The 17,950-nt window shown below is 39.3% G+C and overlaps 1 protein-coding gene across 2 annotated transcripts in view; it reads right to left on the reverse strand.

The window, feature by feature from the left end:
- FSIP1 (fibrous sheath interacting protein 1) overlaps positions 1-17,950 on the reverse strand; it is a 194,422-nt gene that overhangs the window by 125,282 nt on the left and 51,190 nt on the right. For both annotated transcript variants that reach the window (XM_025998444.2, XM_072738234.1), the window contains 2 exons: positions 14,587-14,745; positions 3,221-3,361 (listed from right to left, as the gene is read on the reverse strand). In XM_025998444.2, the coding sequence (XP_025854229.1) occupies positions 3,221-3,361; positions 14,587-14,745 (300 nt within the window). The remainder of the gene's footprint in view (positions 1-3,220; positions 3,362-14,586; positions 14,746-17,950) is intronic.

Here is a 17,950-nt window from a genome sequence, read left to right on the forward strand (position 1 = left end):
AACCACCCACCCCCACCCCACTTATGCTCACTCTCTCAAATAAATAAAATCTTTTTCTTAAAAAAGTCACTTTTCCAGCTTTTACTGACAAAAATCAACCCTGAATTCAGGTGGTTCCAGGACTAACCCTAAGGGCTCTTACATTGCCCCTTCCCCCACTCTATCCCTAGTGCATCCCTAAAATTGAGTATGAATTTTATCCCTAAATCACCAATTCAATGGCCACAGATTATTGCTTTCACCCAAATCATTGACCTTGAAACAATGTTCCATTGTAATAGGAAGAATAAGACAAAACTGCAAAATTATCCATTTTCCGAGATATCATTCAGAAAACATATTCTTTGGTCTATAGGTAGCAGGCTAATTTTTTTCTATATGTGAAAGACAATCTCACATTCTCCTAAAAAGTGTTACCGAACTTCCAAAAGTAATTTTCAATAGAATATTTAAATCAATTAATACCAAACAGATGGTAAGCACACATACTATGCTTCAGATACTACAAATAACATCATTTTTTACCAAAAATATGCCAACAATCACAGGCAAAAGTACAGAGGCCATCTAGCCCCTTCCTTGATTTCAAATAAGAAAACCAAGTCTCTAAGACTAAGTGACTTATTAAAGGTGACAGATCGGGATCCCTGGGTGGCACAGCAGTTTGGCTCCTGCCTTTGGGCCAGGGCGCAATCCTGGAGACCCGGGATCGAGTCCCACGTCGGGCTCCCGGTGCATGGAGCCTGCTTCTCCCTCTGCCTATGTCTCTGCCTCTCTCTCTCTCTCTCTCTCTGACTATCATAAATAAATAAATAAATAAATAAATAAATAAATAATCTTTAAAATAAATAAATAAATAAATAAATAGATGTGACAGATCAGGCCACTGACAAGCTTGAAACACGGACTCAGTCTTCCAGATTCCCAATCCACAGAAATCTTTAAGGTACAATGGGCTTTACAAAGTTTGAAACAGACACAGTATCTACCCTAAGAAGTACACACATATAGTAAGTACACCATGTGATCCATAGAACATTATGAAATGCTAAGCAATTAAAACAAAGATGATACAGATCAACACTCATATGCCTTTACCATACCAGTTTCTCCAAGTGTTGACTATAAAACAAAAAAGTTGTCAAAAGCTAATCATTTTAATCCTCTCTCTTCTACTTAATAGCTACATAAGCTTGAGGAAGTTACCCCACCTTTATTTCTTCATCTGGCAAATAAGGATAGTAGTGTTTACCTCACACAGTGCTTACAAAGACTACATAAATCAGTAAGTTACAAAGTACTTGGAATAGTACCTGCCACTGCAGACACACACTGCTCTTCTTTACTTATGTGTTATTCTTTTCCACTTAGATAACAATCAACTCTTGATATTTATCATATCTCTGTAAGTCTAGCCAACTTTCACATGACACTGGAAAAAAAATATGAGATTTCCTAAAGGACCCAGGTTTTGAGTCAAAAATTAATAACAGTAGAGACATGGGAGAAAATACATGTCCAAGGCATAAGACAAATGTTCAGAAATCAGGAGAACTTGACACCTGGGTGGCTCAGTGGTTGAGCATCTGCCCTCAGCTCAGGTCATGATCCCGGGGTCCTGGGATCAAGTCCCACATCAGGCTCCCCACAGGGAGCCTGCTTCTCCCTCTGCCTGTGTCTCTGCCTCTCTCTGTGTGTCTCTAATGAATAAATAAAATCTTAAAAAAAAAAAAGAAATCATGAGAACTGAATATGAAGAATGACAGGCTTTGCCTGCCTTGGATGGACAGTTATGGGGCGAAAAATGACCCATAACCGCTTGACGGTTTTCAAAACCAGTGAAGCCACAGACATTTTATTTATCACATCAAGTTTGCAACACCCCATCACCACCACCACAACTCTCACCAAGAGCCTCTTTACACTCCCTAACCATTCTTACTTCCTCTACTTCTTCCCCGTATTAACAGATTCAAGAAGAAAAAAAAAAAACCCAGAAAACAAAAATGGAGGTTTCCCTGAAATATAATTCCCATTTAATCTCCCATGAATTATAAAGAGAAGCACAATGCATTAATTCCCCTTCCATCTGCTGCCTGACAAGCTTTAGGTAGACCTGGCTTATCTATCTTCTACACTCTGAGTTAGTGCTGCTATCCATGGCTGGCAAATGGTTAAGAGCAATTCAGCTGCACATGATCAGAAGGGGTGAAAAATCTCAGTGGGGATCAGTGTGCACTTTTGGAGAGCTCTAAAGGAGATCAGAATTTAATCAAAGTCACTTACCTGATGCTTACACCCATGCAACATCATATAAAATGGAATAATGAGAGAAGAGACTGACCAGGTTTAAGTGGCTAGACAGGAGGTGACAGGAGGGTGATAGAAGCAAGGACAAAAAGGAGAAGATTTTCAGAGTCATAAAGAACTGTGGCAAGATATGACAGCAAATTAGACATACTGGTTAAAACTTAATGAGGCTTGAAGATCACCCAAGATAATAGGATTTAGTAGGAGACAGAAAGTAGGTACCGCTGGCAATTATGACAAGACCAGCTCTGGGAGAGAGGATGTAGGTAGAATCACAAGTTTAGCCTTGTCATATTTAATTTTAGGTAAAAGCCAAGAATCCAGTTGGAAGCATCCTCTGGGTAGCTGGAAAATCATAACATTATGGAGCATTTCTAGTAGGTTCAGAATATCAGCCAGCTCACAATTTCATTGATTTAAGAGCTTTCTCTCATTAGCAATAATATGTCTTTAAATGACAAGCACTTAAAAACATGAAATAGGCACAAGGAGGATTTAGAATGTATTAAAATTGAGTAACATTATATTATGAATTATGAACAAAAAGTGGGAGCATTTAAGCTGTAAGTTCAACATACAAAGATGATTTTACCGAGAATAACTACCAATTTTTTCCATTAAAAAAAAAAAGCATTGATGTCACTGTCAGGCAGTGAATATTAGGAGTATGGATCATTATTCTGACCTCAGGTAGTATTTCACGGGTTTATTATATAAAATAAAGAAAGTACAATACTACTTTAAGTTCTATGAATCAAATTTTTAGCTTTTATTCAAATTCTCACTGACAAATCCCCATGTCAGTTTTCTTGACGGACTTAAATATAGAAGCAGTCATAAAACGGTCAAAGGAAACTGGAAACATTTTTAAGACAATCACTGCTTATAAAGTTGAAATAAAAAGACATACCACACTCTCCTTCAGCTTCCTTAGTTTATCATCTATCTCTCGCAGCCGGTTTTGCTGATCCCGTTGCTCTTTGGTGTTCCGAAGCACCTTTTCTCCTGGTGTTATTTCCATATTTCTATCATCAACATTAAGGTCAGGTTCCTAATTAAAAAAAAAAAAATTCATGCACAGGCTGAAAATGTAGTATCCTATACCACTGCAAAGCAATTGAGCTTTGAAGACTGGTTTTGCTTCTCAAACAGTATTTCTTCCCTTCTGAATGACATTCATAATTCTCCAGATTCCTCCTGTTTGAGGGGGAAAGATCCAACTGTACATGATACAAGTAGGAAAATAAACTCAGTCATCCAGAAAGCAAGACATTAGAGTGAAAAGAACAGTGGCCAGGAAGCAGCATCTGGGCTCTGGTCGCCGCTCTGGACTTAAAGCTTAAGATCTTGGGCAAATCACGCTTTCTCTGGACTCCAAGTCTATCATATATAAATGACAAGAAAAAAATCCTGCCTGTCCCTGCTATAAGAGACCAAGGTTTAATAGCAAACCAGACTTGGCAAAGTCAGGAGTTTTGAATCCTGGCTTTACCTGGTTCCTGACTAAGATAGCCATAGGGAAATCAGACTCTGTCTGAGTTTCAGTTTCATCATCTGCAAAATGATAATATCTAGTGCCTAACACATGTGAAAAGAATAAGAACTACAGGGGCGCCTGGGTAGCTCAGTGATTGAGCATCTGCCTTCAGCTTGGGGCATGGTTCCAGGGCCCTGGGATCAAGTCCCGCATCAGGCTCCCCTCAAGGAGCCTGTTTCTCCCTCAGCCTGGGTCTCTGCCTCTCTCTCTTTGTGTCTCTCATGAATAAATAAATAAAATTTTAAAAAGGAAAAAAAAAGAATAAAAACTACATAGCGAAAGTTTATCAGCAATATTTGAAAGGACAGAACCATAATCTCCCAAAGTTAATATTATTTCTAAGTGATAAAAATGAGTATTTCTTGACAATTAAGTTGGCCTTATATCTCTAACTGAACTTCCCACTTCTCTCCCACAGATCTCCTACTCTGTGTTGCCAAGCAGGGGCCTGACACAAATGTCATGTTTGAAGTTGCTCAAACCAGAATCCTCCCCCATTCTCACACCTTACAGATGACTGGTTGCCAAGAAGAGTCACCATCTCATCTTCTAATAGCTCTTCATTGAGGCCCTCCTCTTTGTCACTCCCTCATCATTCCCCTGAACCAGTGGTTTCCAAAGCCCCATGTGCTTCAGACTTAGCCACAGAGCCTGGGAACATCTTCAAAGGCCCCACCCCCACATTGGACATTCTGACTCAATGGGGGACCACCATTGTGTCAGATGGACCACCAGACGGACCAACCATCTGACCACCAGATGGACAACTACTTGAAAATTGGAGAACTGTCATCTTGAGCGACTGCTCAGGCCTCGTGACTGATCTGAGGACCACCAGCATCCCCATTCACTCCATCCTTTGCAAAGAAGCCACAGAGCAAGGTTCAAAGTCCTCAACCCCTCCTGCTCTGTGCCCTGGCTAGCTCTCCAGTCTTGTGTCCCATTGCTTGGATCTCAGACCCAAAGGCACAGTGATATTCACTACTTCTAGTTTTCCCCGCCACTCCTTGCTTCTTTCCTCGAGCTCCTCACGAAGACTCCTACTCTTTTAGAGCACAAGTTTATTTCCTATATTAAACATTCCCTAACATACTTAGGAAGGGCAATTTTTCTCTTGATCATGCCACATGTTCTCTTAGGGCATTGACCACACTGTCACTGCTCAGACAGGGATCATGGCTGATCCCATTCTGTATCACCATACAAACCATAATCCTGAAGCTGTATGGACACAGCTCAATGGACTATATGGCTGATCCTTGAACAACATGAGTGTGTAATGCTTGGTCCACTTTCATGTGGATTATTTTTCAACAAATATAGTGCAGTACCATCAATGTATTTTCTCTTCCTTATGATTTCCTTTCCTCTACCTCACTTTAGTGTAAGAATTCAGTATAAAAAACATATAGGGCACCCGGGTAGCTCAGTGGTTGAGCATCTGCCTTTGGCTCAGGTCGTGATCCTGGGATCCGGAGATTGAATCCTGTATCAGGTTCCCCACAGGGAGCCTGCCTCTCCCTCTGCCTGTGTCTCTGCCTCTCTCTCTGTGTCCCTCATGAATAAATAAATAAAATTTTTAAAAAAAACCTCTTTAAAAAAACAGCATTCAAAATATGTGTTAATTGGCTCTTTATGTGATTGGTGAGGCTTCCAGTCAACGGTAAACTATGGGTAATTAAGCTTATGAGAAGTCAAAAGTAACACACAGATCTTCAATTGCACAGGGGGTCAGTGCCCCTCGCCCCTACATTATTCAAAGGTCAACTGTCATTTGATTCTCAGAATTCTGATCACACTACTGTTTCGATGAAATTTATATAGTATCACATTCTAATGAGGAGACTATTAAAAAGAGTATTTCAATTTCAAGAAATAATTCTTTTACATTTTGTACTCCCCAAAAGGGGACTCATTTCTGGTAGCTTCAATGTCTAGAAGCACCCAGAGGGTGAGTTATTATCAGAAATATTTTTAAGAAGGAAACCTAATGTTAGGCATTTGGAAAAGATGGCATGAAGGTCCTTCTGCAGCTTTCAGCATCTAGTATTTCATGAACTTTCATAGAGATATCCCTACTATGGAGTAGGATACACAGTGTCTTAGTCTGCCTGAGTTGCTAGTACAAAAGACCACACACTGGGGGGCTTATAAACAACAGAAACATAGTTCTGGGGGCTTGGAAATCTGGTATCAAGGCACTGGTAGACTTGGTGTCTGGTAAAGGCCTGCTTCCTGGTTCCTAGATGACCATCTTCTTGGCTATACCCTCACGTGGCAAGAAGGGACAGGGGAGCTCTTTGGGTCTCTTTTATAAGAACACTAATCTCATTCATGAGTGCTCCCCCCCTCATGACCTAATCACATTCCACAGTCCTGACCTCCAAATACCATCACATTGGGGATTAGATTTCAACATATTAATTTTGAGAGGATATAAACATTCACTCTATAAAATACAGAGAGATGAAAAATATCCAAACTGGATTTCATTTTAAATGGAAATCTTTTTTTAAAGGACAGCATTTTAACAATCTACAACTACAATTTTTTTAAATCTTCAAGTAGGCAAAAAAAAGCACAGAAAGAAAATTTTTTCTAAATCAAACTTCATCAATATATTAAATTTTGCTTATTCAAACCACCATTAAGGCAATCCACAAACTGAGAGTAAAATATTATAACACACAAATCTATCAAAGGACTTGTATCCATAATATGTAAAGAACTCACACAGTTCAGTAATAAAATAAAGAAAGATAAATTCTAAAAAAAAAAAAAAAAAAAAAAAAAAAACAACTAGCTTGAAAATTACTTGAGTAGATACTTCATAAAAGATATGTGAATGACAAGCACATGAAGAAGTCCTCAACATCATTAAATCATCAGGGAAATGTAAATTAAAATAGCAATCAGATAGCACTACACAGCCACAGAAATGGCCCAGGAAAAATTTTGTTAACACCAAATGTTGGAAAGGTGTGGACCAAGAGGGAATTCTCAGGTGGTATTGGTGAAAGTATACAAATGGTACAACCACTTTGGAAAATTGTTTGACAGTTTCTTAAAAAGTTCAATGTTGTCGGGCAGCCCGGGTGGCTCAGCGGTTTAGCGCCGCCTGCAGCCCAGGGCGTGATCCTGGAGACCCTGGATCGAGTCCCGCGTCAGGCTTCCTGCATGGAGCCTGCTTCTCCCTCTGCCTGTGCCTCTCTCTCTCTCTCTGCATCTCTATGAATAAATAAATAAAATCTTTAAAAAAAAAAAAAAAGAATGGCATTAAAAAAGTTCAATGTTGTCTATCCTGTGACCTGGCAATTCCACTCCTGTGAATCCATCTAAGAGAAATGAAAATATATGACTGAAGCCTTGTACACAAATGTTCATAGCAGCTTTATGCATATAGGCGAATGTCCATCAAGACAAGAATGATAAACTAACAAACTGTGGACAGCACCTGACTCAAGCTAGGACAATTGGACTCTTTCTCCTTGACCTTTGCCTTGTGGTTAGCTTTTTTTTTTTTTTTTAAAGATTTTATCTATATTTCATCAGAGACACAGAGAAAGAGGCAGAGACATAGGCAGAGGGAGAAGCAGGCTCCCTGCAGGACTCAATTCCAGGACCCTGGGATCATGCTGAAGGCAGATGCACAACCACTGAGCCACCCAGGCATCCCAGTGATTAGCTTTAATCAATGTGAGGAGAGACTGGAAGGTGGGAGAAAAGAGGGCTTGCAGTATTTTTCCCCTTCTCCTCTCTGCTTTGGCATTATAGTTTGGGCAGCAATGTATCCCCAAAGTAGCCATCAGAAGAGTTTTCCTAGATTCAAGTGAATATTCAAGCTCAAAGACAGAGGCCACACATGGAGAGAGTCTATTCAGAAGAATATAATACAGGAAACACGGCAGGGCAGTGTCAGGTATCCCTCTTCAATGAGAGTTTTTACTGCAGTCATGCCATGACAGTAGATGCGCAAGGGGCGAGGAAGCTACCCTGCTTAAAAGCTTCATATTTCATTAAAACATCATCTCTTGAAAATGGTCCCACAGGCATGCCCCCACAGGGTCCTGGCAAGGGACATGCCAGTCTCAAGAATCACTGCACTTAGGAGACCCAAGGTATGGCTTCCCCACCACGCCTTTATTTATGATTCCCCCAATCCCGGGGTCATTTGCCTTCCAACATCCTTAACATTGCGACTTTCATTAGATTGCCAGGGAAATAGGAAGTTAACCAGAGCTCAAATTCTCATGCTGAAGGGGAAAAGCTCAGTCAATGCTTTGCCCAGGCCTTCTATGATTACAATTTTGGATGGCTGGTTCTTCTCCCACAGCTCTCCTCTCCTGGTATACTGTGTGTGTGTGGTGTGGGTGTGGGTGTGGGTGTGCATGTGTGTTGAAAAGTAGACTGGAAGGAAATTCAACTTGATGGTAAAAATCCTGATTCTTTCATTTTATTTCTCTTAGAAGCTTTTGTATTTCCTACATTTTCTATAATAAACATGTATTAATTTCATAAGCAGAAGTCATATTTTATGAAACAAAACTATTATTCTACCAAGGCTATTTCTGTTCTGCTCTGACAACGTGACTCTCCCAAAGGTACTGGCCCAAAGGTTAAATTTTAGACCCAGTTCCACTGGTATAACCAGTTGTGTACTTCTGAGCAAGTCACTTTCGCTTTCTAGGTCTCAATCTCTTCCAAAAAACTTTCCTCCAACTGACATAGCTTATGAGTCTGTAATTCTCTAGTTAGACCCAAGGATATATAACATCCTTCCTCAGTTGTGGTTTGATCCATAACCATATAGTTCAAATATCTGAAGGACAGCATGCAATGGAATAGAGGCCAAGAGGAACCAAAAAAAGGTAATCACTGATTCTGGCAAAAATTCCCCCCTGGCATATTCAAGAAGCTGTGTGGTACCAGGAGAGGTTCTCTTGTCACATCAGAGTGCCAACCTTTACTGTTTTCATGATCATCAGGAAATGTCTTGATCTCCAGTGATAGAAATGTTTGAGCAGATTCTCTGACTGTATTTGGTGGTGTCTGTATTTGAGGTGTCTGTATTTGAGGCACATGGGAATGCTTTTATTCAGTAAAAGTAAAATTCAGTTCAGTGAAAGCTCTCTGTAACATGCACAGAAAATCCAAGAAGCCACAAGAAGAGAAATGTCCCCGAGGTCAACAGATTTTTGTTGATTTGACTAACTGACTGCCAAGGGATTCTAAGTTCAACCTTAGAAAAATATCTATGGTGTTGACTGAGCCAACAGGGGTCTTTGAAGCTAACTAAATAGGAAAATACAAATCTGCCTAAATAAAGCGAGCTTTCCCCATGTTTTCAAACAAACGCTATACTTTTCCAAAGGCGATTGCTAATTTCCGTCATCAGATGGGTGGGTCATTTGCCTGGCATTTACAAGAAGCAGGGAAAAAAATCTTTCAGCCAAATTGTCTTCACCATTTTAGAATATTGCCATGAAACAAAAGAAACCTTGACTGCACAGGAGACTTAACATAGAAAAATAAAAAAATATAAATGAAACTTTAATCTGTAAAACAGAGGGGGCAAGAAGAATCCCCCAGATTTATTTGGGAATGCCTGACAGGTTAGCAATGACCTCTGAAGTAACTTCTTGTTTATCCCTCAATCCAAAAATCCATGTTCATATCACATACTTCTACTATAGTTTTTGGAAATGAGCCAATGGTCAATGAGATTTCTGTGCTGGTGACTAGCATACATAAAAAAATTCCCAGATTCCTGCCCTCAACCAGCATATTGATTATTTGACATCAAGCAGACATGGACATCATCAGAACTCTGCAAACCCCTGGATGGAACAATTAAACATCTTTCAGAATTACAAATCAAACATTTTATATTTTCTCAACTTTAGCTAATGTTGAAACAGGAAGAGACAAAAAAACAGGTAATTGTTGCTGTCCGCAATAGTATGCTCTTGGTAAGTAAAAAAGATGAATGCAACTACAGTTTTCATCAATCATATGTTCATTAATTTTTTGTTGGCCTCACCAAAATGGGTACAACTGAATCAACATTTTAAGAACAACAACAACAACAAAAAATCAAATTAAGGGAGAACTTTATGTTCAGTTAAACCAACTGGGTTAAGAACAAAGAAATGCCTCTTGTCAATGAGGACAATTTGAAGACCCCCTCCCAACCAGGAAAAAGAAAAAAAACCTAACCAGGAACTGGAATTCTAGATTTAGTAAGACAGATTGCATGAGATGCAAATAAATTACACTTCTTTACAAGAGCCAAACTGGATAGAATTTATTATTGAATCCAGTTGCTAAAGACTTAAGAAACTAAATATGCACATAACTCCTATATCTTAGATATTTCTAGAGAAACCTGGAATCTAAGACAGCAACAACTAAGAAATATGGCAACTAAATTATAGAACATCACTCAATTTTATGGTGGGATTTACAATATGAGGAAAGAACTAACTGATTTGTTGGAGGGGCTAGGGGATGGATATGGAAAGGTATGCACAGTTAAACCACAGATCTTAAGGAAAAAATTGCTTCAATTAGTTCTCTCTTGCTAAGATGAAATGGAAATAAAAACCAGATGTAAAAACGGCACCCACGTGATATTATGCACATTACGGCAATAGTAGTAATATGCCATTCTTCCTTCTGAATGTGATCACATGCTTTGTTTTACACTAAGGAAATCAGATATGTAAAAGCCAAATTCTGCTTTTTCAAATATTGCCAGAAAGTTAAGAGCCAGACCAGGGTATCCTCCAAGAATACCCTAATCAGCAAGCTCCAAAGGAAAAGAAGATTTCTCAACCGCTGCTTTCACAACTTCCTGAATCCCTGCCCCATATTTCTGGAGCCTCTCAAATTATTCTGACTCGAGTACATGTACCATCCTAGGCTCATGTGTCTACCGATTTAGCACCTCAGAGTTGCCATAGTCAGCAAGTCACAAAGTCTGCACTTTCAATTTGTTTGGGAAATTGTTTTCTTGACCAAAATTTTATAAATAAATAAAAAAGTCTCCAAAGGAATTTTTTTAAATATATCATGCCTTCAGCAAATAACCCTTCCTTTCACTGTGAACCCTCCCAGCTGGCATGTTCTTTTTCTTTTTAATTTTTTTTTTTTATTTATTCATGATAGTCATAGAGAGAGGAGAGAGAAGCAGACACAGGCAGAGGGAGAAGCAGGCTCCATGCCGGGAGCCCGATGTGGGACTCGATCGCGCCCTGGGCCAAAGGCAGGCGCTAAACCGCTGCACCACCCAGGGATCCCCTGGCATGTTCTTTCTATACTTTTCATATGATCCAGTGGCATACTGTGTACTCCTTTCACTGGATGGTCAATCCACCACTTCTTCTCGGTTGACATCCCACCCTCAGGATGCTACAAGCCGCCTTAAGGTAGGAGATGAAGCCACACACCAGTCTGGACATTCAATGTCACCTACCACAGCATCCCCCACAAAACAAGCAGGCATTCAAAGATGTTTTGATGGCTTGTGCAGGGCTGAGTGAGAGACTTAAATGCACACAGGAGGCTTGGGGCCTGCAATACAATATGGAGTCGGGGATACTGTGGCAAATTGGGGAATTGGTGCTCTGCAGAAAGCAGCAGTTGCTACTCAGATCAATCCTGTAGCTTGCCAAGCAAGGATTCAGGTTTCCTGTTGCCAGATGCTCTAATTTCTCAAGAAAAACTAGAAATGTAGACATTTATGTGGATTCACCCAATTTTGAAATGCCAGCTAAAAAAATTGTAAATCCTGTGTGAGCTAAAGGAAACCCCTATGGGAGTCAAATTTGCCCTGCAGGCTACCAATTCTCAACCTCCTGCTGTCTAATGGTGGCCTGCTCTGGGCCTCTGGCCCTTTCTGCCTCATTCACAGGTCCTCTTCCTCCTCCTGTCCCTCACCTGTGGAATTGGCCTTCCTTCACGCTCCTTCTGGATGTGCTTTCTCTCTCTCCCCGGAAGCATCACAGCACTTTGCCTCTTTGGGGCTCTCTAGTGTGCTCATCTGTCTTTTTTTTTTTTTTTTACCTGTGTTGTCTTGTACCACAGTTATCTACATATATTCTGTGCCTCCTATAAGGAAAGGTGTTCTTTAAGTCACTTATTATTATAATAATAACATCATTGGTTGAGTTTTGTCAGACACAGTGCTGGGCACTTTATGCAAATCGACTCATCCATCCTTTAAAAGAGCCCTGAAGAATGATGTTGTTATTACTACTGTACAGATAAGGAAACTTAGGGTTCAGGATGCTTCTAATGAATGCCCAAGGCCTCAGAGCTACTAAGTGGAAAAAGCCAGAACTCAAAGTGAGGCTTTTTGACTCCGCGGTTCTACGTTTGCCTGACTTGTCTTTCAGTACTCTACAATTCCTACACAGTGAGCACTTGATTAATACTGCTGAACCAATTGCTGAAAAACGGAAATTCATATTCCACTTAAAAGACATTCTTTCATAAGGAGCGTAGAGAAAAATTACTGATGAGTTAATGGTTTGCAGAAGGGTTAAAAATAAAAATAATGTGGATATGCACTATGAATATTTGTGGTTCAGCAACAGATTGGAGCCCATTCATCAACTGCATAGATATGCAAGGCTTAACCAAGATACTTTTCAGTGGATTTATCCAAAAGGAATTCCAATCCAAAAATAATATCTGCAAAATAATTTGCCATGTTAGCATTTCTGGCCTGAAAATTCAATGCACAATGCTGGTTTTAGTTAGAAATGAGAAAACGCCAAGAGGAAATGGAACAAAAGCTCAAAAGTCATTTTTTTTTTGCATGCAAGGAGCATTAATTATTTCTTTTCATCAACTATGATGTTACATTTCTGTTTCTGCATCCAACTAAAGTCCTAAAATGCAAGAGTCTCCAAACATATGTTATTTCACATAAAAATATATAATCTCAGTATGTGACAACTAAGTAATATACTGGCTGGTTTTCCCTTTTAGTATCTTTTAAATATTTTTCTGAACTATAAATGTGAACTCTGAAAATGTGACTTAAATGACAATGACAGTCATAAATAAATAAAATGTTTTAAAAAATAAAAAAAAAAAAATGACAATGACAGGGTGCCTGGGTGGTTCAGTTGATTAAGCACCAGCTCAGGTCATGATCCCAGGGTCCTGGGATTGGGTTCCTCATCAGGCTCCCTGCTCAGTGCGGAGTCGGCTTCTCCCACTACCCTTCTGCCCCTGCTCATGATCTCTCTCTCTCTCAAATAAATAAATTAAATCTTTTAAAAATTGATAACAGAATATTACCATAGTCATTTTATTTAAGCCCTACTGGCTAAGCAAATCTCTAAATTCTCACTCGCTCCATAAAGAATAACATTTGACCATCATAAAAAAGGTATTTCCTACCTTTAGGATCATTACTCAGCTTTGGGATCTCAGCTACCCTTGAAATCCAATAATGATAACAACAACAACAAAATCAGCTGTAACACAAAAAGAACAGAGTATCCCTGAACAATTTAATTCCCTGTCTTGGCTTCCACCTTTTGGGAAATGGCACCTGGTGACATAAATAAACTAGTGATGTAACTAGTGCCAAAGCCCTGGGGAAGATCTTAACACTCCTCTTTTCCCTTGAAGCTGTTTCGACTAGCCCAAAACCATATCCCCAACCTTCAATTAAAGACTCACTATAAAAAAAAAAAAAAAAAAAAGACTCACTATAAAGCAGAATTATTACCTATAGAATACTTATTTTTAAATCTTTTTTAGAATCAAAAAAAAAAAAATCACATGCATCTAAGATTGTACTGAAAATGATTTGGTGAAATGTCTTCAAAACCAGTAGAGGTCCAGTAACAAAAGACCAACCATTTTCCCTCTGGGTGAAAACCACTACTCAACTCCAAGCTAAATCCCATGAAGCATGGACGGGTGAAAAAGACAATTTTACTTCTACAAAGCTGTCATAACTCTTCTGTTTTTCTAAACAGGTATTCTTTGATTTGAGAGAACTATCAAGAGAGGAAAATACATTTATTTCAAAGTCCTCAGAGGAGAGAGGTCAACATAAGGAGCTTCACTGCTTAATGTTAAATGAGAAGAAGAATCTGGCAGTGTAAGGAACAAGCAGCTGCCACTGCTGAGACCTAGAACAGAGGAATTAAGAAAAATAAGGCTCTTGGGATCCCTGGGTGGCGCAGCGGTTTGGTGCCTGCCTTTGGCCCAGGGCGCAATCCTGGAGAACCAGGATCGAATCCCACATCAGGCTCCCGGTGCATGGAGCCTGCTTCTCCCTCTGCCTATGTCTCTGCCTCTCTCTCTCTCTCTCTATCATAAATAAATAAAAATTAAAAAAAATAAAAAAAAAAAAAGAAAAATAAGGCTCTTAAAGGACAAACGAGCCCTCTATCAATTTTCTTCTCTATCCTGCCTCCTGTTCATGATCAAGAATTAGCTTAAATCATAAGGATATAATACCATTAAAATAAATATTTCCTAAGTGACCTCTCCCAGCAAATTATCAACTAACAGAAAAATGAAGAGTTAGTGAAGTCACCAAAGAAAAATACACACAATATACGCACTTCTGGAAACTACTATCACTGCATTTATAATCATGGAAAAGGCATTTGGGGAGAAACTTCTTTAGTTAACAAGCAGATTGTCAAATTATGTGAACTCGTTTTAGCACACAAACCTGTACCGTCTGCGTGCTCTTAAATTAAACCTACCTGGTCACCCTGGTTTTCAAGTTTTGGAGAGAAGCTAGAACTTGTTGATGAGGCTGCGGAAAGTTCTTGGAGCTTTGTGTCTATTTCAGCAAGCTGCTGGTGCTGGGTGATTGCAAGTGTGTATCCTTCTCCTGGGACCAGCCAGCCAGACTCATCACCCTAAGAGGAAACAAGTGTCACCAGGTTATTCCCATGCTATGTTTCTTGCAAAATATCCCTTCCAGACTGCTATGTCAATGCTCATCACACACACGTGCCAAAACAATACAGAAAACACAAAATTAACATTTGGATAGTGAAAGAACAAAAGTAAATAGTTTCCAGTTTCATTATCTGCCATATCTGTATAAAGTATATTTTGCATTTTGCAGGATTTTTCCCCTGTGGAATAAATCTCTTGGCCTTATAGTCTGGTTCTTATAACATTTTTCCACTTTGAAAAGGTGGTTTCTGATACATCGTATAGGAAGAAATCACGTTTACCCTATAACAGACATGGTATTTTCAAGATTTGTCCCTGAAAGGTAACATAGAGTGCATAAATACAGTTTTTTTGGATTTCGTGAGTTTAATTGGTCATCTAACTCCTTATTCAACTAATATTTGTTTCATAATGGGTTAAAACCCATTCATAACATTCATTCAAAAATCTTATACTGAGCACCCACTGTGCATAAGCATTACATAGGCACTGGTGATTCAAGATGAATCTCATAAGCTCTGCCCTCAAGAAGTTCTCGGTCTTTTGACAACAAAGATTTTACCAAGTTATGAAGACTGCTGGTGAGCCCAAGGTGTCATGGGGATCTGTAAGGGACAACTAACACTTGTGGACAGGAAGGAGCAGAGAGACAAAGTGGTCAGAGAAGGCTTCCTGGAGGAAATAATCAATCTTAATCATCTTAATCAGGGAAACATCATGATTTGTTATGCATTTAAAACTAGAGCTGGTGGGGTTCCGGGGTGGCTCAGTTGGTTAATCGTCCAACTCTTGATTTCAGCTCAGTCATGGTCTCAGGGTCCTAGGATCAAGCCCAGCATATCTCTCTCTCCCTCTGCCCCTCCCACTACTCACACATGTGCACTCTCTCTAAAATAAATAGACCTTTAAAAAAAAAGAGAGAGAAGCAAAAGCCATAATCTAGAACAAAAATGATAAGCACCTCAACTAAGGAATATTTCCTAGGAATACAGAACATAGAACAGATTTCAGAGATACTTTTTTTTTTTTTTCAGAGATACTTAAGAAGTAGAATTTACAGAATCTAGAGATAATTTGATAGAAGAATGAAAGGAGGTGTAAGGATCAAAGATAAAAACCAAATTCTGGATTTTGAGAACTAGAGGTATAGTAGTCCTATTGGCCAAACATGGGAATACAGGAGACATAATAGGTTTGAGGAGGAAAATGATGAATTCTTTTGGGACCATCTGATATTCACATAAACCCCTAGGATAGCCACAGATTATGTTAGGTAGTTAAATATATTTGTCTGAAGTTTAAGATAGAGACCTAGATTGGAAATAAGTATTATGGACTCACTAATGTATCTATAGTAGCTCAAATCCTTGAACCATGGGAATGGATGTGGTCACATAGAGAAACATGTAATATAAGGACAGAAGAATCATGAAAACATTAAAAATAAAGGGCCAGGGGGTGGGGCAAGGAAGTTTAAGAATTTCATACACTTTGGTTTCATAACTCTAATACCAGGAATCAATCTCTAGGTGATAACCAGAAGAGATACGAGCAAAAACTTACACAAAAAGAATTACATATGTTCCTCTAGCCCCAGCATCCAATTGCCCTTCCTGTCACAGTGAAACCAAACACTGCATGAGATTTAGTAGGAGACAGGTCCCTACGAGACCCCCCTTCTCCCTACCCACTGGCATCAAGAAGATAAGCAAATGACCTAGAATTAGAATTAGCCAGTCAGAGTGAACACCCTGGACTTTGAGGGAAAGAGAGGGAATCACAGGATGCACGGGAAGTAGGGTGGGGATTAATGGTGACAGCAGTGACCCTGGGGATCCAATGTTGGTAACAGTGTTGGTGAGGGTGGCAGCAGTGATGCAGCAGGGGTGTCTGGTGGCCATGATGCAGCCCCTAACCAGCCTGTTTCTAAAGACTTTCTACAGTTATGTTTCTGGGTCCTTAATATCCTCCTGGGTTACAAATCTGGCGCTCCGAACTTCCCACCAAGTCTGTGAGCTATCCAAGTCTCCCAAAATGTCTATTCTGTTTTTTTTTTATTGAAGTCCATCTCTTTTTCTTGCAACCCAGAACACTGACTTACATGTTTGCCATGTCATTTGTAATAAAAAATAATTGCAAATAGCTCAAATGTCTAAAAGTAGGGAAAAGTGAATAGCTTGTAGTATATCCATACAAGGATATGATATAGTAATAAACAGTTTAAATATACTTGTAAGTTGGTATATAAAAGTTATTATATATAACTTTATACTTTATTATACATAACATCATAAGAAAATATTTAGTCACAATTTTTTTTAAATCCAGTTAATTTTTCCTATATAAAAGGGATATAAATACTGTATGATCTAAATGAGGAATAATGAGTCACATACACACACACAAAAACAAGCTATGGAATCAATGACTAAATATTTGGTTGATATACTTTAAATTTTTGTTTGAATGGAATTCTTTTTCAATGACACTGGAAATAAAAGAGCATGTCAGATTAAATTTGACAGAAATGTAAATGTTTCATGCACTATACTGCTATAGAAGGAAATTATATATAATATATAGTAGTTGGTATCATGGTTTTCCATCTAGCACCTTCCAGACACCCTTGCTAGGTATGGGAAATTTCTAGCTTTTAGAGGTCTTGCCTCCCTAAGATGGAACCCAGAAGATGCTCTACCCTCCTTTATAGTGAGGGCTCAGCCTGGTAACCAAGGGTCTGCAACCAAACCCATGCATTCAACATTAATTTTTTAAGATTTTATTTATTTATTTGAGAGACACAGACTGAGTGAGAGCGGATGAGTGGGGTGAGGAGCAGAGGGAGAAGCAGATTCCCCCTGAGCAGGTAGCTCCATGTGGGACTCGATCCTGGAACTCCTGGATCATGACTTGAGCCAAAAGCAGACACTCAACCCACTGAGCCACCCAGGCACCCTCTACACTGATTTAGATGTGAATAATATGAGATACAACACAAAACCCATCTTAGCAGTAAAGGGATCTGGCTTTGGGGAGTGCCATTCATTTGCAGGTATAAATTCCCAAAACAGAAAGAAATCTTTTAGGCGCATCTTCCTGGCTTGGTCAGAAAAGTGTGCAACTCTTGAATTGGTTGTGAATTTGAGCCCCATGTTAGGTATA

The sequence above is a fragment of the Vulpes vulpes genome, chromosome 15 (genome assembly GCF_048418805.1).
Source record: "Vulpes vulpes isolate BD-2025 chromosome 15, VulVul3, whole genome shotgun sequence".
Lineage (NCBI taxonomy): Eukaryota > Metazoa > Chordata > Mammalia > Carnivora > Canidae > Vulpes > Vulpes vulpes.